Source organism: Aphelocoma coerulescens, chromosome 18 (assembly GCF_041296385.1).
Source record: "Aphelocoma coerulescens isolate FSJ_1873_10779 chromosome 18, UR_Acoe_1.0, whole genome shotgun sequence".
Taxonomy (NCBI): Eukaryota; Metazoa; Chordata; class Aves; order Passeriformes; family Corvidae; genus Aphelocoma; species Aphelocoma coerulescens.
The window spans coordinates 7,332,882-7,353,086 of NC_091031.1; the positions used below are offsets into that span (position 1 = coordinate 7,332,882).

Genomic DNA, 20,205 nt, shown 5'->3' on the forward strand with positions numbered 1-20,205 from the left:
TCAAGCAGAAAAAATAAAGCAATCCTTTAATTCTCAAACACTCTTTTTTCTTTTTAACCAAGTAAAGAAAAATGAACACAGCAAATACTTTTCAGATTGACAATACCTTAATTTGAGACAGTATCAGCCCCTGTGGAAACAATAAGGTAGACTAAATTAGCTTTATAATTCTTCTGATCATATTTCTTCTGATAATTGCTTCTCAGCTCCCCCAGAATGAAATGAAAACAAAAATAGAAGTGTTCTTTCACTTGTGGAACATCTTGTTTTATCAATCTTATCTTGTAAGTAAACCAAAGGTCTGACTCTTACAAGTGTGCCAAAGCCATTCCCTACTCCCCTTCTCCCTCTTTGTTGCTCAGGTTTTGTTTTGAGCAATGTCTCTCTTTTGTAACAGTACAGTGTGCAAGTCCTGAATGTGCTGAAGAAAGAAGGAAACAGTCAGATATTTTTTATTAGAAAACTCTCAGCAAGTAAGGTTTAAACAAAAAGTAATTTCACCTCCAAGAGACACTTGTCAGTTGAAGACAAACTCTTTAAGTTTTCATTTCAAGTTTGATCCTGTTTGTGATTCAGTGTAGATAGACCTCTCTCTGATTCCTGTCATTTAGGAAGGGAAGCAGAGCCTGTGTGAAATCAGCTCCTGATTCTTCACAGCCAGGCTCAAATGAGATATTTGACTGCTACTGAGTTGATAATACTTAGCACATATACAGCAGTATTTCAGAGGATCTCACTTTACAGATACTAATAAATTTACTTCACAGTCTCCCTCTGAAGCACATACACATATTCCTATCTACAATCTGGGGTTATTGAGGTAGAGAATGTTTAGCTGGCCCAAATTCTGACAAGTCTCTTTCACAGACAGATAGTGAAGCCAAGAAGCGTGGCTGCCAGCTCCCTTGCTGTAATTATTCCCTGCTCTCGGTGGGTCTCAAAGCAATTGACAGTATCACTTGATGCACCTTTGGAAGGCCATGTATCAAGCAAATGTTGCAAATTATCAGGCAGACATCAGCTCCTCATGAGTAGGAAGACCGTATGGTTCTGCTGATATCAAAACAATCAGCTCAAATCGAAGCCATTTTCTCCAAGGCAGCTGCTTTTTTTGGTTATTATCTGTTCCCCCGTGTTTCTATTCTTGGTGACAGATCAGGCTTCTGTTCTTGAGGAATTCACTTTTGGCAGTGAGAAATGTTCACGCTCCCCATCATTTTTCGTAGAGTAATCTGTGTTGGGAATTTTCAGTAAATAACATGAAAGCATCAGTGATTGAACACTTTAGGGAAAATAGTATCATTAAGTTGATTTATTTTGCTCCCTAAAGACAGCAGCTTCTGAAACATACTTTTCTTGCCAACTGTCTATAGGTTCTATAATTACCTGATCTTTCTGTTTGCTAGTTGTTTTATAAATTCAGTAAGTAATATATTATGCTGTATAGTTTTTTATTAAAATTCAACTCTGCTATCTCACACTGGTGGTTAAGTGATTTGAAATCCTTGGATTTCAAAAGAAAATCTGAGCCATGGTATTTTTACCAACGTAAATACACTGGCTGCAGAACACATTGCTATTCAAGAGATGATCTGGTAAAGAAAAGGGTGAAAGGACCCTTGCAAAGTTCTGTCCAGAGGGATGTTTCAAATGCTTGTTGATACTCAGATCAAGCTACAAGACTTGCTCTTTGCTCAGGGCATATCCAAACAGAAACGAGTTGCAGGGGGGATATGGATGTATTTTTCAATTTGAAAAGGATATCAGTCACACGTGGCAACCCAGGCACCGAACTCACTCAGTTGTATAAAATAGAGATATTCTAAAGTGGATTGCAGACCTCTCCCCCCAGCTCTGGGATAACCATTGGCTGTTTTTGGCATACAGGATTTCCAGACAGTTGGCTTGCTGTTAGTGTTGGATTATTTGGTGAACCCTGTCCTGGGTTTCACTCTTACCCAACGATTTGGAAATATTTCTCAGGCTGAATGCAACATGATGACACTTGAACACCACATCCAGCCATTCCCAAGTTTCACAAACTGCTCGAGGCTTGAAAATGCTGGGGAGAATGGAGTGTGCTGGGAAAGGGGTAAACTGGCTGCACTGGGAGCACATGGTGTCTGATTAGTGCAGCCACAGCTTCAAGCATCTCTGATAGTCTGTGGCTGAATATTTAACACCCTCCAACATGTCCCAGCAAAGCAGCCCCACTTCATTTCTGTCCTGCAGAGTGTAACATGTCGACGTGACTAATTGCCTGGGCAGACAGAAGAGAGATAAGAACAGGGAGGGCAGAAGGAAGCAGATATTCCAGTGTGGAATAGCAGTGCACAAAACTAGGGTGAGTCCAGAGTGTGGAGAGTCCCTGCAGCAGGGTAGGGATGATCAGAGACGTGTCTGGAGGTGGAAATTGCAGTAGGCCCTGAAACAGGAATCTGGGAGGGGAGCACACAAGGACAGTGCAGGGTCAGGAGTGAGTGGATGCACAGCTCTGCAGATCTACAGGCTGCCTCCAGAATTTATTAAATTGCTGCAGCCTCAGTGTGTGGAACTGTTTCCTGAATGTTTTCAAGATCTCTGTAATGCATGTGAGGTGTTTAGTTGGAATGACAAAATTCTTGCAGTTTTGTTTTGATAAATTTTGCATTTAAAAGAAAGCTTGCAAATCACATCTTCTATGGCTCCAGTGCCAGTCCAGGTGCAGAAATTGAGGGAGGTTGGTTCATCATCCTAGCCTGTCTTTGCTATTGGCTTCAGTTAACCCAAAACTAAGATATCCCAACCTATCTGGGATTAGCTGTTTGGAATTTTTGGTTCTAAATGACAACCCTTTTGAAACGTTGGAAAGTTAAATGTTCTCCTTGTTCTGTGTATCTGGATTGGCACGGGGAAGACTTGCCTTCTTGCTTTCTGTGTGCGAAATGTCTACAATCTACCGTTGCTGATACCTTAAATTTGGGATGTGAGAAAAACTAAACTGCTTCTGGGTTGGTCAGTGTGTTCAAATTTTGGAGAAGCCCTGAACATGTATGATGATGAAGCAGTGCTTTGTGCACCACGGATTATTTTCACAAGCTCGTTATATTGTCCATTATGACAGCTTCTGAATTTCTCTAAACAGCGAATATTCACTCATTCCAAACAATCCTTTGTATTTTTAACACCCTTGGTGTGTTTCCTGCTTCCTAGCACTGAAGGACTCCAGGGTGTGTTCCTAAGCATGCAGATGATGTGCTGTGAACTTTAGGGAATGGCGTGTTTTGCATTCAGGATCACATTTCAGTTTGCTGCCAGAACCAGAATGTCACTGAGGGCAGTGCAGAAATCCTGCCTCCTGCCCAGCTCAGCCCCCTGCCCTCCAGCCAGAGCCACCCACTCCTGCTGGATGCTTTTGAAATCCAGAACCAGAGAGAAATTCAGGCTCTTAGTTTTGTTTGAACAAGTGAGAGCACGGTGCGTAAGTCTTTCAGTAGATCAACTAACAAATCTTCTCTCGGAAGGGACTAAAAAGAAGAATCATGGGTTTATCTTAGTCCTTTTATTGTTAGTGACCATTTCTCCTTAAAATCATCTTGTCTTGCCTTCCCTTATGCTGAAGTCGTTCTCACATTAAAGGCAAGATACTAAGGCTCTAAACTGCTGTGTGCAAACACACAAAAGTACTTTTTCCTCCTTCCCACTCCCAGCACTTTGCTGGGAGCTCTTTGTCAGCTTCACTCCAGTAACTTTGTCTGATCTTCTCTTTGCAGTTGCTAATTGGCCTGGCAGGGATATGAAGTGACTGAAAATAACTTTATTCCCTCGTTGTGTGCACATTGAAAGGGTCACAGAACAGAAAAGTAGGGCAGAGTCCAGACTGGTGGCTCATGCCAACCAGCCCGGCAGCCAAAAAATGGCACTTGCAGGTGCTGGTTGTGGTTCTGCAGGCAGGTCTTTGGTAACCAGCACTCTGAATATTGAATGCCTGCTGCTTCCCCCCCAGAATGCAGGTGCAGGATTGCCTGCAGGAGAGGAAATACTGAAATCGAACTCTGCAGAGTGGGACAGAGTGGCTTTCTGAGTAAGCTTTGGATGCCTTTTGTTTTCCTTGAAATTATGCAGCATTGTCAGAGCAGTGCTGTAGGTGACTGCCACAAGGATGGGCTCTCCACAATCCTTCTTTGAAGAAGGCAGTGTTGTATAAACCAGGGTAGTAAATCCCAGCTGGCAAAGGCCAGTCTCTTTGTATCTATGAGATGTGTGGGTGGTTTGGGTTGATTTGCATATCTAGCTGCTTCCTTGTTTATTTGGATTTAGGAGAAGGGTATGTCCAAGCCCTGAGCTTCTGTGTGATATTAAAAAATAGAACCAAGAATTACTAACCAACAGAAAGAGTTTCCCAAGACAATCATAGCATAATCTTATAGGATCATGTTGTGTTTATATGTAAGAGAGTCCTCTGGAGCAATGTACACAGATCCTTTGTTTTGATCAGAAAAGACATTTTGTGAAAGGAGAACAAATTTGTGCCATGGGAGGTAGAGGAGGGTTAGTTAGAAGAAGGATGTGAATTCCAGAGCTGCTTACTACCTCAATTCTGTTAGAGTCCCAGTTTTGCTAAAAAGAGAAAAGGCCTAGATCTGAGGTCATCTGGAATTGTTTTTAGGACTTCCGGCCTACTTACTGGTTATCAGATCCATGCTCAGCCCAGCACCTTGTCTGAGGTTGGATGTGATGTTCAGCAAATGGAAGAATCATTGCTGGCTCCATTAGAGAATAGCTGGACAAAGCTCCTGGCAGATAAGAGTAACAAGACAAATAGCAGTGGGTGACAGCTTGCTCCAACACCTGGTGGAATCCAGGCTTTATCAGCCTTGTTTTGGAGGCTTGCCCAAAAGCCTGTCAGGACTATGATAATACTCTTACTCTGCACTGCAGGGAACTTAATTCATCTATGGATGCCAGATTTTGGGGAGAGTTAAGCTGGCTTGACTTCTGAGTTACAGGGTGGGTTGATGTACTATTAGAAGGACTTTCTCTAGTTCTCCTTTTAAATACCAATTCTGTAATTTGAATTTTGTGAATTTCATCACTTTCTTATCCTAAAGGAAGCGATGTGGGAGACTTGACTGCTTCCCCTTCTGTTTCTACAGATGGTGATGTGGTAAATGTAGCCAAGCTCTTCTCTACCTAGGAGACATTCTCCCCTGAGGAGCAGTCCCCTTTTGCTGGACATGCTTACAGAACTGCACAGCCATGGACCTCAAGGAGAAGTGTCAGGTAGGTTGGCTGATAACAGTCACACCCAACTTAAGTGTTGAGTCCTTTTAAATGTCTTTATTGTTTTGGGTCAAGATTCACCAGGTGGCATTATTATGTAGTGGTATAATCCATGGTTAGTATAGAAGTTGAGAGTTCTGTCACCTTCACATCCCTGTATCAGCAGGGAAATTGTTTGCAGGCTGGGACTGAGGCAACCATGGTGGAAGAGCACAGGTGGGGTGTCCAGTGTCACATCTGCTGTGTCTCTCAAACTCTTAAGCTGGGGCTCCATTCCCATGGACACTCAACTCTGCTTTACTTGAGAGGCTGAATTCACTGGGAAGATTTTGTAAATAAATAATCTGAGTCCAGTTTTGCTGGTGGTAACTTGGGGTCTCAGCCAGCTCTGGTGAGAGAGCACTCTTGGCTTTTCCCTCTGGGGTCCCTTTCCCCACCATACTGTGAGCTTTCATCTGTTGGCTGTCTCTGTTTTCTCCATGCATCCCTTTCCTTGCTGTTTTGTTTGCAGCAGTGAGAAGTGGTTTTGTTCATTAGTGCAAAGTACCTGTTAGGGACTCACCTAGACTCAGATCAGCTCTAAAAGATACTACAGCAGTGTAAGTGACTTTTAAAGGTCAGTTTTTCACATCAGCTGTGGCACTTGCTTACTTAACTGCTTCTTTGCTGGCTTTCTGCTCTGAGCTGTGCTGGGCCAGGAAAGCCTGGGCTCACTCCTGCCCCAAGCCTCTTGGTGCTGGAGTGCTCAGAGGACGTGTTTGACCTATGTTACTTTATATCAAACTGCTTTATTACCATGGAGTTAACATTCCAATGAGGACAATTATCTGCTTATTCTCTTGTTAGTGACATCATGGGCTAATCTGGTATTGATCATTTTAAGAGATGATGCACTTACCACTCTGTGCAGGGGTGTGTTCTGTGTAGGATCTGAGAGCACCACAGAGAGCAGGGCATAGTGGGGACACTTTCACTGTAGGTCACTATCTGTGGTTCATCTTTCTCATATGACATTCTCCACTGTACAATGCAGGAAGATCGTATCAAATTGCTGGACAGGCAGCAGCATGGATGGTATTGTAATAGACCTTTAAAAGGCCTATTAGGAAAGTGTCCTGACAAGGAGGTTACAGAGGGAATCATGGTGTTCTCAAGCCCGAACCTCCTCTCCTGACTTCCTGAAATTTTTTCTCCTTCCTTTCGGAATGGGAGTTAAAAATGAAGGCAAGAGATCACCACAATCTTTTCAATAGGAATTAAAAAAACTCATAGATACATAAAGCTGCATTTTGCAACTAATTTTGATTGGATTCTGAGGAAAGACAATTTTATTCCTTTTATTCCTTTTAGCAACCCCATGGCAGGGGGCTTGGAACTAGAGGATCTTTAAGGCGCCTTCCAGTCAAAACCATTCTGTAATTATTGTTTGGTGCTAAGGGGTTTGCTCCTTTTTGTTTTTTTTTTTTTTTTATACTGTAGATCCTTGTTTCACCCCCTTTAAGGTGGAATCCATCTTCCTAAAGTGAAGAACTTGGACACATATACACTGATAAAGGAACAAATTAACCTGCTTTGTAACCTCAGCAGTAAATTCAGTGTGCTAGGTTTATTTTAAAATGCTAAAAATAAAATGAACCCACGTGAAAACATCAGTCCCAAATCTGGTTGAAAGCAATCTCTTCAATATACATGTGTGATGGAGAGTTAGCACTCCTGGAGCAGGAGACGTGCTCAGAGCACTGCTGCAGCACAGACATCTGTCACTCAGATGAGAGACTTGTCCTCTGGCTCCAGTTGGCTAATAAGTTCCCTTGTCAGGAATGGCTGAGGATCAGAGTTTGTCAGGTGTAATGCAGGCTGCCTTCCAGTTTTTGCCAGAAACCAGACAGCACAGAGAAAGGCAGAGAGTATTTTAGGACCAGAGCCAAAACCTTCTTAAATTAAATGTGCTGATATCTTGTTCTTTCTCCTCTTCCTCTGACTTTTTAATTTTCTATGTATTTCTGAAGTGAATTTAATTCTTGTGACAGGTGCCAGAATCTCTGCTCCAAGACCACTGAGCCCATACTGAGAGAGCAGCACTGATTGCCCCAGGACAGTGGGAGGCTCCTGAGTTTGCGTTGCATTAGACGTAGGCTGGATTTGCAGCCACACAACTAATAAAAATTATTGACATCATCCACTGCTCAGTTACCCATAACAACTGAGCTGTATTGTCCCAGTGTAATTGCTGCAGCCTGGATACAGCACTGTGCCTCCTGGCCAGAGCCTGGAAACGTATTCAGGGAGCCTGTGCTGTGCTCCACATCGCTGCAGCTCCAGCACTGTTGGTCCTTGTTCCAGGTTGCCTAACAAGAGCTACAGTCCTACCTTTGGACTGAAAAGTAGCCCAAGTCCTTTGCCACTTCTCATCCTGCCAGTGACTGTGTCTCTGTTTTTATTCCCTGCTGTTCTCTAAAAGCTCAGCTCTTCTTCCAAGGGCCTTTTCAAAGACCAATCCTTTTTCCACAGGCGTCTCTCATCTGTGCTGCAGATTTTGTATAGGTCAGTCCCTGCCTTTGTACTCAGCCTTTTATTTCAACTCCCAGTTTTATCTTCAGATCCCAAGTTTTTGTCTTCTGCTCTTTCATTCTATTATTTAATGCACAAATGCATTTCCAGATGCAATTTCTGATAGCAGTTGATATCAGAAGGAAGCTACATAGTACAAGTTACTGCCCTACACAAAACACTTTAGAGCAAGGTTTCTCAGCAGTGGGGTAAACAAGAAGAAGCAATTTGATCCAATTCCATTTGTGTCCATGACCAAAGCTGGAGGTTTTGAGGTTGGGACCTCTAGCTGCATGAAGCACAAGGATTGTTCCTGGGATTGCACAAGCAAGTTGTTTTATTCACTTTCATTCGAGTCTCCAAAAGGTACAAAGCCATGGGAAACAAATCAGCAAGCACTGTGATAAAGAAGGGATATTACAAGTGTGTTGTGTGAAGGTTTATCCATTCTCACCCCATCTTGTTGTTGATCTTTTCTTTTTTCTCTCCTTTTTTCTTTGTGTTGAAAGGAGTAGGTGAGTAGTTCCTTAGCAGGCAGGAAGGAAAATTGTGCCATTAGGACATTTTCTTGTTTTCTGCAGTTTAAAATTGTTGTCTAGGAAACAAAATGCCCTGCAGAAGGATAAAGGATGTTTTGCCTCTTTCTCTCTTGTACTTTCTCCCGAAGTTACATGAAATAAATACAAAGTGTCTGCTTCCGTTTGCTTTGGCTCTAAGAGGTTTGTGAGATTACACATCCATGTGTAACTCAGTGCCAACACACAGGTGATAACCAGACCCTGTGTTGGGTTTCTTGTGAATATTGAGGCCACTTAATCTCTGCCCTTCAGGCTTAAAACAGATAATATGGGCTGTGCCTATTGAGGCATTTGAACCTCAGGAAAAGAAAGGAAGTGAAGAGCTTGTCCAGGCAGGTTAGATGAGTCCTGACACCTGTACATGGTCTTCAGAGCTGCAAAATATGCTGAGACTGGAAGCCTTTGCAGTGCCTGTCCTGTTTGGTACCAGCTAGCTATAATCCTTGGCAAGCTATTGAGGTGGTGCTTGGCTGGGCCAGTTCTTCACCCCTTTCTGTGTGGAATGAAAGCAGTTGTTCTAGTGATTGCTCTGCAGAACTAGGAAGCCCCAGACAGAATTAGGACGGCACTGAAGCAGGAGCTATGTAAAAAGTCACTTATAACAATGAGAAGGAAACATTCCTGTAAAAGATGAGAATGAGAGAGAAGGCTCATTCCTTCTTCACCTTTTTATCCCCTTGTTGTTCTACCCAGCCCTTCCCTATCTACACTAATCCTTTGCCGTGCCCAGGTAAATGTGGAGCCCCAGGCATGGTTATGGTGAGTTTATGTGCACGTTTTAGTTCAGATTGTGTGGTTCAGGATGAATATGGGCTGCTGAGAGGGGTTTTTGCTGCATTCTTTATCAACAAGAGAAAAGGGAGGGAACACTTCAGATGGGATGTGTAACCATCTCAACTTGTTTAAATAGCAAATACTTCTATTTTTGATTGAGCTTGAATCCAAAGCTGGGGAGTCATCTGTGGGGCAGTTAGTATTCCAGGGTCTCTTGGTTTCAATTTAGTCATTTTCCATGCCTATTCAGGTGTTCTTTCCCCTGTAGTATATTTTATAGCACTTTGTCCTACCTAATTTGCCATCTGCTTTTGCACAGACCCCTGTCTGTCAGCATCATTCCTTCCTGTGCATGCATATGCAGCTCTGCAGGCAGGGAGCCCAGGGATCCTCACTGTGTCGGCTCCATCTGATGAATGAACCATTCTCACAGACATCTGGTGCTATCCTGGGCAAACTTTCTTCTCTCTCTGCTTTTTTCTCCCCCTCTTTCCATCCCTCATCCTCCCTCATCCCTCATCCCCCACCCCTATCCGCCGCCTCCTTGCTGGATCTGCAGCGTGACTGGAAACAGGCTGAATTAATCAGCAGACTGGTGCTTCACTCTGCTGCTTCTGTCTCATTCTCTGCGGCGCTGGGCTCTGCACAGTCTTGCTCTCCCTCTTTGCTCTCTCATTTTTGGAGAGCAGCAGCAGTGCAAGTTGCTGGAGAAGTGGTGCAGGAATTTAGCCCAGATGCTCTTCAAACAGGCTGATCTCTGGATCCCCCACCAAGGCAAATGTCGCAAAGTAAGTTCCTCTCCCTTAACATTTAATTTCAAAATGGCTTTCCCTGTCTCCCTCCCCAGCCTGCATCCTGCCTGATGTGATGGGGCATGAAGAGCTTTGAGGTTTTGGGGAAAGAGGTTATGGCAGGACATGAAACAGGGAGTGATGATTTTAGCTAGGGAATAGCTTCTTGTTGGCAGTGACGGGGAAAAGAAACTGTTTTAAACAAACTGCAGTTTTAACCCCAGGACCAACAGGAAGATCCACACAGGAATTTAGGTGCTGACTCCTGCTTTGCTGCCCCTCTGCCTCACAGCTTAAATTTGTCTGTTGCTTCTATAGGCTTTGATCTGTAACTGTTGAACCTCCTTATCCCTGTGGGATCCATCCAGCAGTACAACTGCCAGGCTGGATCATCATTTTAGTCCCCAAAGTCTTCAGCTGAAGAAGTGGGGATGGGAAGGAAGCTCTCAAGGGGATGAAAGATGTGCTGAAGTTCTGTGGATTTCTGAGCATTGCTGGCCTCTGGGAGGGGATTAGCATTCCCTGGAGGGATCTCTGCACTGGCATAAAGCACTGCTGCATGTTGAAGCCAGGATAAATACAGACCCCTAACTGCTCTCTGAACTTGGAGGAGTAATGCAACTGGCTAAATTACAGTAATTAAAGCTAAATAATTGTGTAGTGCTTCAAAGTGCTGCATAGACCCTGCCTCATCCTGCAGCCTGGTGGGACAGGTAACTATGGTTGGGGATTTGCTGCTGCAAACAGGACTGAAGGGACGGACTGAGGAACGTACAATTCCAAACTGGGCTGTTTCCTGGGGAGCAGCTGCCTCTTTCTTTGCTGCTGGGCTGCTACTGGGGAGAAGTAAAGTGCTGGGCTTTGCATTACCTCTGTAGAAAGGTTGATTGTGCCTGTTGGCATCTTACTCCATGCTTTATGGAGAGCATAAAATGTGGATGTTGTTGAGTGGATTAAAATGGACCCTGTGCACAGAAAAGTGCAGCAGTGATTCAGGCTGGCGAGCGCTGCTTTGGCCACATCTCAGAGCTCAGTGCTCCTGCAGCTCTGTCTCTTTGCAGGGGGAATCTGCAGGCCCTGTTAGTCACGAGCTGTGGGGAGCCTCAGAGCATCCACACTGGAGCCCCTGCAGGCACCCAGTTACCCAACTGGGGGGCTCTTTTGTCTGGGGGCAGCGGGAGGTCTGGGCTGCCTTTCATCCTGGGCTGCACAGGGAGGGGGAAGGAGATAGTTGCTGCCTATTGCTCTGTCCATTAACTTGGGCACTGCTGTGCTGAAGACTTGGCTTGTTTCACCTGATTTGAGACCACCAACAGCTAAGCTGTGCTGCCAAGCTCATGTCAGGTGCATTCAAACCAAGTTCAATAGCTGTGTTCCTTGTGCCTTCTGGTGCTTTTCCCAGCATGTCCAGGTTTAAAGGCAGTGGTCCCCACAGAGCCATGGTCTGCTTGGTGGAGCTGCCTGATTTGTGCAGATATCAACATACATTTCTTTTTCCTGAGCTTTCCAGTAGCGTTCAGGTGGGCTGGTGAATGTTATAACCTTCACAATTACAACAGTTGGTGGGGAGTTGGTAGCCCCATCACAGAATGAGAAACTAAGGCACAGAGGAGTATCTGATTTTCCCACTGTCATGCAGAAACCAGTGACAGAATGAATTAGAGAATCCAGCTGTCCTGACAGTCCAGAATCTTAATCAAAAGTTCATCCCATGGAGTAGGAATGTGTCAGGGGGGATGATTGATGTAGCCTGGGTCACTAGAGAAGCGTTCTTGCTTGGACTCAGGGATCTATCTCTTAGGAAAAGTAGCCAAGAGCACCAAGAAAGACAGAAAGCAAGATTGGGACCAAGGATGGGGCAATAAAGGGAAATTTGTGCCCAGAGTGACTGATGCATTGGCTCTGCTGGTTCCATCTGTGTCACTCTGAAGCAGGGATGAGCCATTTCAGGCAGTCCAAGCACTAAATCAGCAGCTGCTGATTACAGGAGCTGTAGCATCCTGATGTGTGATTTGCTGTAGAACAAGAATAAATCCCTCTCTAGCACTAGGCTGCTGTATGAAATGCTACCCCAAGAAATTGTGTGCTGTCATGTATTTGATGTCTGTCATCCTCTCTGATCAGACCCAAAAACCCGACTTTGTGTCATATTGTGACTTATCCTAAATAAGAATTGGACTTAGAGTAATAAATGCAAATATATTTGGTGGAGTTACTCCTTATTGTGTGTTTTTGAACCTGTGAATAATGCTTACATTTCAGGAGGTGTAATCCCTGTAGTAGATTATTCGCCTGCAAAGTGTCATTGTTAAATTAAAAACTGCCTTCTTTTTCTGCTAAGGAATGCAAAATAGCTCTCAGAAAAAGGAAGAACATTCTGCTGCCCAGTTTCCCACCTCCAACTGTTCAGATCTGAAAAGCAATTGAGTAGAGGTGTTATAAAAGGAACCTAGTGAGTGCAGCCTGGAAAGAGGGAAACAGTCTGACAACTGCCTTGCAGGGGTTTTCCACCACTCTCAATCAGAGGGGTGGATCTGCAGTCTATGAGAATTGAAACTTGTAGCAAATATTTTGTATTCTGTTCACTTACTTGTTTAAACAGTCTTTGTAAAGGCAGTTACATTCAAGTATACAGCAATCTTGGTGAGAAGCCCTTATTCTGCAAGAGTCTGAATCCACAGAGGATGGAGGATGATTCAACCCACTTTGCTCTGGAAAGCAAGGAACATATTTGTGTTCCAGTATTATTAAAAAAAATATTTGGCACATATTATATCAACATTTACTGGTACAACAAATAAATATGCTACTATGGATGTGTAATGGCTGTGGGAAAATATAAGAGGACTTAAATATACTAGTATTTTGTGTCCATTTCTCTGTACACATTCTGGGCTCTACTTCTTTGTTCCTCTGGAAGGAAGCTGCAAGACCTGTCTTTCATCAGATAGCAGAGAATGTGAGATAGCTGATAAACTTTCAAGGTAATCTTAAGCAGTTCTATGTGTAAAAGAACAAGATGGGAATTTTAGGAAGAGAGCTCAGTGATGAATTTGTGTGAGGATGAAGGTGGGCTGCAGGAAGCAGACATGGGGGGGTGGTGTTGCTCGGGAACAACTTCACGTTGTGGGAGGAAAAATCAGAAAATAACCACACTTTTCCTACCTATCAGTCTGAAAATGCTGCTGCAACCCCTGAGGAAGGCAAAGAGAACCTATTTGCCATGAGCCAGACAAGGCTATGGATTTTAACAAACTCCTCGATATTTGACAACCAATTTACCCCTGTCAAACTATGGAGGCTCAGCTGAAAGGACAAGGCAAAGAAAAGTCTACAGATTCTGTGATTCCTCATCTCCTGCCTCTGAGCTGCTTCTTGTTTCCTTCCTGAAGAGCCAAACCAGCTCCTAAACCTGGGCATTTGCAAGGTCTCTGTCAGGTTCCCTTTCCCTAATGTTTTCAGGCAAGCTAAGCAGTAATTTAACAAGTAGAATATTTACTACGAGTGGAGAAATTCACACATCTTTTCATGTTTCCATCCGGTCCACACCTCAGCACATTCACTGCCTCTAGAAAATAAAATCACACTCTCAAAGGAAATGTCCTGCACTGTTTTTTCCTTAACAGCCATCCCACAGATCACAACCCCTGAGAGCCCTGGTATCATCCCAAAGCAGAAGGATGCAATCATCCCTTTTTTACCTGGCTCCAGCCATGCCTCTCACACTGAGGCTGGGATGGCCAGGGCAGGGGTCAGCTCCAGAGGAGCCCTAAGTGCACTTGGAGGTTCCTGTGCTCTCCGGGGCAAAGGAGGAAGCAACTGCTCATTTTCTCCTTAGGACTTTCTGCCTTTAGGCCCAGGCAAAAGGAAAGTACAGCCTTTTAAAATGCCTCCTGATACCCATCAGGGGTTTGTTTTCACTGTAACCTGCAATTTACTGTCTGCTCTTTCTTTGTTGTTCTTCACAGGAAATGCTATGCTAAGGCAGCTGGGTGGGAAGGTATCTTGCTGTTTCTGTTTGGACCGGAAAATTTGCGGATTTCTCTTTGAATGTAACTTTCCAAAGCAAAGATGTGAATGTTGAGGTTTTTTTATTAATGAACTGACACCTCCTGTGAATGGCTTCTTCACCCTGGGGTGCTCACTTCCTGGTTTGTGGCAGGAAGAGCACTTGCAGCTGATGAAAGGCTGGAGAGATCCCTCTGGGACAGTTTCAGAGCGCCTGGGTTTGCCATATACAAAGGTTTACTTCAGGGCATTTGAAAAACGCCTCATTAGCAGTTGATGACTTAGCAGGGCAGCTCTTGTTGTGAAAACCTGGAGCTGCCCCTTGCCTGGAGCTCAGGGTGGCTCTTCTTGCCTGTCCCTTTCACTTGGGTCCCAGGCTCTTGCCCTTGATGCTCACCCACAGCAGTCCTCACTCACAGTATTAGAGTGTTTGTTTACCAGACTGGCTTTGCCTCCTTTGCCAAATACTCCATGTTCTGAGTGTCAGGATGGGTGTTTAACAATTCCTGCCCTTCCTCTTCCCCAGCCCTGCCACACTGCACTTGTCCTTTATCACTTGCTACAGCCACATTCTTTGTGGCTGCCCTTATCTTGACTGACACTATGCCAAACCAGTAACTCCTGTGTAAAGTCTGGAGCAGGTGTGCAGGTGTTTCAGGAACCTTTTTTGATTACCTCTGGATTTGCTGCCTTTTTGTGCTTGCTGCCTGCTGTGCTGTGGCAGTTTCTCTTTCCAGGCACTGTATGGCTGTAGTAGAGGTTGGCATTAAGTGCAGCTTTCCTCTCATTTCTTCTGTAGCTTCTGATGTGGCCATTGGAACCAGCTCAGTGGCTAAGCAGACTTTGCTTTTCAGTTCAAATCCCTCTTATTTTTTTCTGCCTTCTGTTCTGTGTGTTTTATTTATCTGTCTGCTTTCCCCATGTTGGAGAGGATTTATATTTCTGTGGGTGCCTTGCTCTGCCCCAAACAGGCAGCAGCCAGACAAGAGAGAAGCCTGATTGTTCCTTGCTTGGTGTTGTTCTCAGACACTGCTGTTTCCAGCACTCCATGGTGCTGCAGCATGGCTGGTGCCAGCTCCACTGCCATCTTCTCCTCTGGGAGTCTTTGAGAGACTCCTACGTTTAGTCCTGTGCTGATGTTACCTGGGCTGCTTCCAAGAACAACACAGAACTGCTTCCTCTATTCCTAAAACTGACACAGAGAATGAAAACTGCAGCAGGATTATTTTTAGTTCTGTAAAAGTGCAGCTAAAGCAGCATTGCTGGACCCTGCCTGGACAGAATTTGCTGTTTCAGGTTGTCCCTGATAGGCGGGGAGAGTGTGTGTGTGTGGTAGATGGTATTTTAAAGAGAATTTTTGTGCTATTCCTCAACACTGCTTTACAGTTTTGGATTGGACCATCAGTGCAAATGAGTCTGAAGTCCAAGATTAGTTTCCAGTAAATGTTCATCACGAAACCATGCAGTTAAGGAACAGGAAGAAAAGATCAGAGCCAAGCTGCACTTGCAGAGCTGGGTGTGTGCAAGCAGCTCCTGAGGAGCAGAACTGCTGTGGTTTGAGAGCATGGTGGGTTTGGCAGGGCTGGGAAGAGCTACAAGAGCTGGAAGAGCTGCAGCTCCTGCCTGAGCTCTGGGCTGTATCACACTGGTGGGGACAGGAGGGACAAACTTCCTGTCAGTTTGCGTTCAGTAGTTCTGTATTCTGTGCACAGTATGACGCACCTGAACATTTCCAACATGCAGGATATACTATGTGCTGTACATGCTCAATGTGTTTGTATTAAAACATTAAATGCCCAGGAGAACTTTTATTTACCAGTTCCCTGCTGCAGCCCTCTCATGGACACCAACCTGCTCTTCCCTGTTGATTTGCTGTCAGTGATCTGGTGCCCACAGTACCTCACTGCAATCTGTGATTTGAAAGAAAGGAAAGTGCTCATGCTCCTGCCCCAGAAATGCAAGTGTTTACCCCACTTTGTTGTTATCAGCATCTTATGGGGGTGTTTTCCATATGGCACACTCCTGGGATGTGTCTTTTGGGACTGCTGCCTCTTTAGTGAGTGCTGAGGGAGAGGTGCTGTGAACTCTGTGCTTCCTGCAAGTCCAAATATCTCTCTTGCAGCTCAGCACTTAAAACTCCGGTGTTTGCTCTTGTAAAAGGAGGAGTTGATGGTGGGGTCATATCTGGTCCTGAACTGACCCACAGCCTAGCACTTAAATCTGGGAGCTTCTGCATCAAAGTAGCCAAGGAGGTGCCTGACTCACAAATAAAAATCTGTAGTGAGCAGCTGTGGAAATTGGACCACTCTTGTTTTGAATTGCTGATATTCTACTACTTAGTTGTTAGTGTTGTTAACAAATTCATCCTGTATCATTAAAATTCTACCATAACTGTGTTCTGTTCTCTCTACAAGCTGACACCAGTTCAAGCCTGCATAACCTCTGTTTGTATTGTCCTCAGCCTCTACCGATTAGATCTTGTTTCACAGAAATTACTTAGTATTGTTCTTTGATAAAGTATTTATCAGCACAGTCAGGACTGGTTTGTTTACCTGATACTGTGTAAGTGCTCTAATTCCAGCCAGCAGTCTAAAGTTCACAGGAGGGAAGATGATTTCAGGAAAACGGAGAATCAGGCTGCTGCTGCTGAGTACAGGGCATTCACAGTCAGCTGCTCTGTCAGCCACCAGGAGAAAGCCTAAAAGGAAAATAGGGAAGCACTAACCAGTTTATTTTTCTGGCACCTCAGGATGAGATGACCTCAAGTTTGGGCCTTACCACAAAGAAAGCCCTCACGATCCTGAGAGACCAATTGTCAGCACTGCTGGAGGGGCATCAGAAGGAACGGAAAAAAGGGACTTCATGGAAGGTGAGGCACCTAACAGCACAAGTTGGGCACTCGGTCTCCCCTTCTCAAAGTAAAGATGAGGGTTAAACAGAAGTTGGCTGCGTTCCCCTCCAGAGTGCAGCTGCAGAGTGTCCAGGTGTAGAACTGCTAAAGTCCTTGGGAGCAAAGCAAGGAATCTGTCTAAGGGTATGCTTCTGTCAGCACTTCTCTCCTGGATGCCAGAGTTTTGGGAAGATGCCTCTTGCCATGTGAAGGATCTAAGGACTTCAAGAGCCAAGGGCAGTGAGCTTAGAGGGTCCATCACAGGTGGAGATAAAGTGCTGTGAAGCTTAACAGTCTCCCCTTGTCCACCGTGTTTGCCTGGCGTGTGTGTTGAATACAAAGTGCCAGTGTTTATACACAGAGCTTAAAAGTGTTCCTTGGTTGGTCAGTGACAATGGGACAGCCTGGCACAGAAGCCTTTTCATTCTTCCAATCAAGAGAAAAGCAGTGTGTTCACTCAGACTCCCCAGCTGAGCATCCACTGGTGCTGTAGGATTCACACAATGGATCTGGGCTGCTCTGTGTCATGTTCAGGGGTTTTGCAAAGTTCTGTTCTCCCTGGAGCAGCAGCTGCTGCCTTTACCCTTTCTCACTCTGCTTTTCCAAACGTCTGGCTCTGTGTTCCATGAGTGCTGACTGTCTGCTGCTCTCCCTTTGCAGGAGGTGTGGAGGAGCAGTTTTCTGTACCATGGTAACCGCTGCTCCTGTTTCCACTGGCCTGGTGCGTCTCTGATGCTGCTGGCAGTGCTGTTGCTGCTGTGCTGCTATGGGAGCCAGCCACAGGGGAGGTGAGCAAAGCTTCCTGTGCTGCTTAACTGAAGCCAGCTGCTAGTTTTATATCATCTTAGTACTGTATATGGTTGACATAAATGTTGTCCCTCGTTCTGTCTGGATGTCTTGATATCAGCATACTCACACTGGTAATTCCCTATCAATCCCTTCCACAGAACTTCAGCCAGCTTAATTTTACTTCTAATAGACCCAGGGAGTGTCCTATGGAGAGACTGAGGTTTTTTTTTTCTATAGCATTCCTAGATCTTTAAAACTCCTAGGGCATTATAATAGTTAGGAAGTATTTTGAAACCAGAGAATTTAGTGGCTGATGGGAGAAGTTAGTGTGCCATACATGCCTTGACCATATTTGTAAAGTATTTCTTAATTGAGATGGGTCCTTTCAGACCTCTCTGGTGTCATTATCCTAAAGAAGTATGATCATGCATTTCTTTTTGAGCCATAAATCTGTGAGATTTGGGAATAAACAACCAGACAGTTGTGTGTTTATCTCTGTGGGTGTCTGGCAGTGTATTCTGCTCGTTTACTCAAACCTCATCTGCTTTCTGCTTCCTCCTGTTTTGCTGTGTGAAGCCAAGGTGCTGAGATAGTCAATGCACTGGCACTCTTCCTCCTGCTCCTCTTGGATCTCCTCATGATCGGGCGTCAAGAGAGGCTGAAGTGCAGAGAGGTGGAGAGGAGGCTTCAAACCATCGTTGATAAGATAAACGGTGAGGTCGCCTTCATCTGTCCCGTTTGCACTTTGTTTTCCTCCCATTGAATCTTTCCCCAAACCTGATCACATGCATTCCTAATTAAGCTTGCTAACCTTCCCCTGTGTTGCACGGAAACAGGCTGTGGGAAGTGTGTTCTCCTCATGCCTGTCCTGTAAAATAATTATTTTGAGCTGTCATGTGGCCATGTGCTTCCAAGCTGTGTGCTACCAGGTGGGCGTCTGTTATGGCTGTGCTTTGGAGTAATTTGAATCCTAACATCCTTATAAAAATATCTGCCTTGAGCAGATGATGAGGGGAGAACACATGGGGTTGTACCACAACACAGAGCAGAAGGAAATAAATTGCTGTGCATGAGCATCGTCTCAACGGGAGCTTTGGGACCTGAGGGGGCAATTCATTCCAGTGGGGCAGTTTCAAGGAGAGCCTTTAGCTTTTCTGTTGTACAGGGTTTTAAATGACTGTTTAGTTGCTAATACTGGGTGGAGAAAGAAGGGAAAAGCCATCACAGAGGGAGATGATAAAAGATCATGGGAATGGGCTGAGCTTAGCACTGGGGGACCTATAGCCCACTGCAGGATGTAAAATCCAGAATTGCTGCCACTTCATTCTTTCACACTTTGTGCTTTCAGATTCACTTGGCAAAGAGGTGAAATGGCCAGATTCCATGTACCCTGACCTTCACATGCCTTATGCCCCATCCTGGTCCCTTCACTGGGCCTACAGGGATGGGCATCTTGTCAACCTGCCCGTGAGCCTCCTGGTAGAAGGAGATGTTGTTGCTTTGAGGCCAGGCCAGGAGTCATTTGCTTCTCTGAGAGGGATTAAGGTAACTTGCTTGTCTAATTTCCCTGGCCTGTAACAATATATTTCCCAGGTTTTTCTTGCTAATACTCTTAATTCCCAGAGTACAGATTATGGGAGTATTTGGTTTCTTCTGACCTTGAAAATAGCTTGAAATTCCAGTTCAGTCAAGGATGGCACATAGTTAGCCAGGCTGCATCTTCTCCAGGAACTCCCAAACCCACTGGACAGGAGACACTAATGTTATACAGAAGCACTGTATTTCCTCCTCTCCCAGGTCAAGGGGAAAATGTAATGTGCTGCTAAATATAAGTGGAGTGAATCTCTCCAGTAGGATAATATGACATACAAACCCCGTCCTTTATCCTGCTTTTTATGTGCAGAAATAAAGTTTGTCTGCTTTGACCTTCTCCTTACTACTGATTTATTATAAAAGAAGGTAATATAAAATACCTGGGGTAGAAGTAAATTAACTAATCACTTACAAGATCTATACAAAGATTTTGCTGTTTGAAGAAGGTTGGAAAAAGTTTAAAGCTTGAAATTTACCTCTGGTGGGTTTGATTTCACTCCAAATGCCAATTCTCATGAAATAACCAGATGTACTTGAACACAAGCCTCTGACCTTTTCTCTAGGATGATGAGCACATCGTTCTGGAGCCTGGAGATCTATTTCCACCCTTCTCACCCCCGCCCTCTCCAAGGGGAGAAGTGAAGAAGGGACCTCAGAACCCTCAGCTCTATCGTCTCTTCCGTGTGTTGAAGACCCCAATAATTGATAATGTCAGGTGGGTTAAATGCAGGGCACAGTGCCTGCCCAGCTGTTTATGTCCTTGTTGCTGCCTTCCTGTTAAGCAGGTGAGGGGACCTGAGGAGTTTGCTTGGCAACACTGAAAATGTGCCATGGCAAGTGCCACACTCTTATTGTGGATGTTGGCTTCTCTTTTGACAGCCATCCCTCATAGCATAGGCTGAGCACAGTGTTCTAATCAGGTCTGCTAGGAGGTTTATATCCAAGGAAAGTGAAGGGTTAGGGTCTTAGT

The 20,205-nt window shown here is 44.7% G+C and overlaps 1 protein-coding gene across 4 annotated transcripts in view; it reads left to right on the plus strand.

The window, feature by feature from the left end:
* Window positions 1-20,205, plus strand: part of TMEM94 (transmembrane protein 94) — a 50,549-nt gene that overhangs the window by 2,812 nt on the left and 27,532 nt on the right. For all 4 annotated transcript variants that reach the window (XM_069032741.1, XM_069032743.1, XM_069032744.1 and 1 more), the window contains exons 2-7: window positions 5,136-5,262; window positions 16,713-16,832; window positions 17,514-17,641; window positions 18,219-18,355; window positions 18,991-19,187; window positions 19,799-19,950. In XM_069032741.1, coding sequence (XP_068888842.1) covers window positions 5,239-5,262; window positions 16,713-16,832; window positions 17,514-17,641; window positions 18,219-18,355; window positions 18,991-19,187; window positions 19,799-19,950 — 758 coding nt within the window. In that variant the 5' untranslated portion in view covers window positions 5,136-5,238. The remainder of the gene's footprint in view (window positions 1-5,135; window positions 5,263-16,712; window positions 16,833-17,513; window positions 17,642-18,218; window positions 18,356-18,990; window positions 19,188-19,798; window positions 19,951-20,205) is intronic.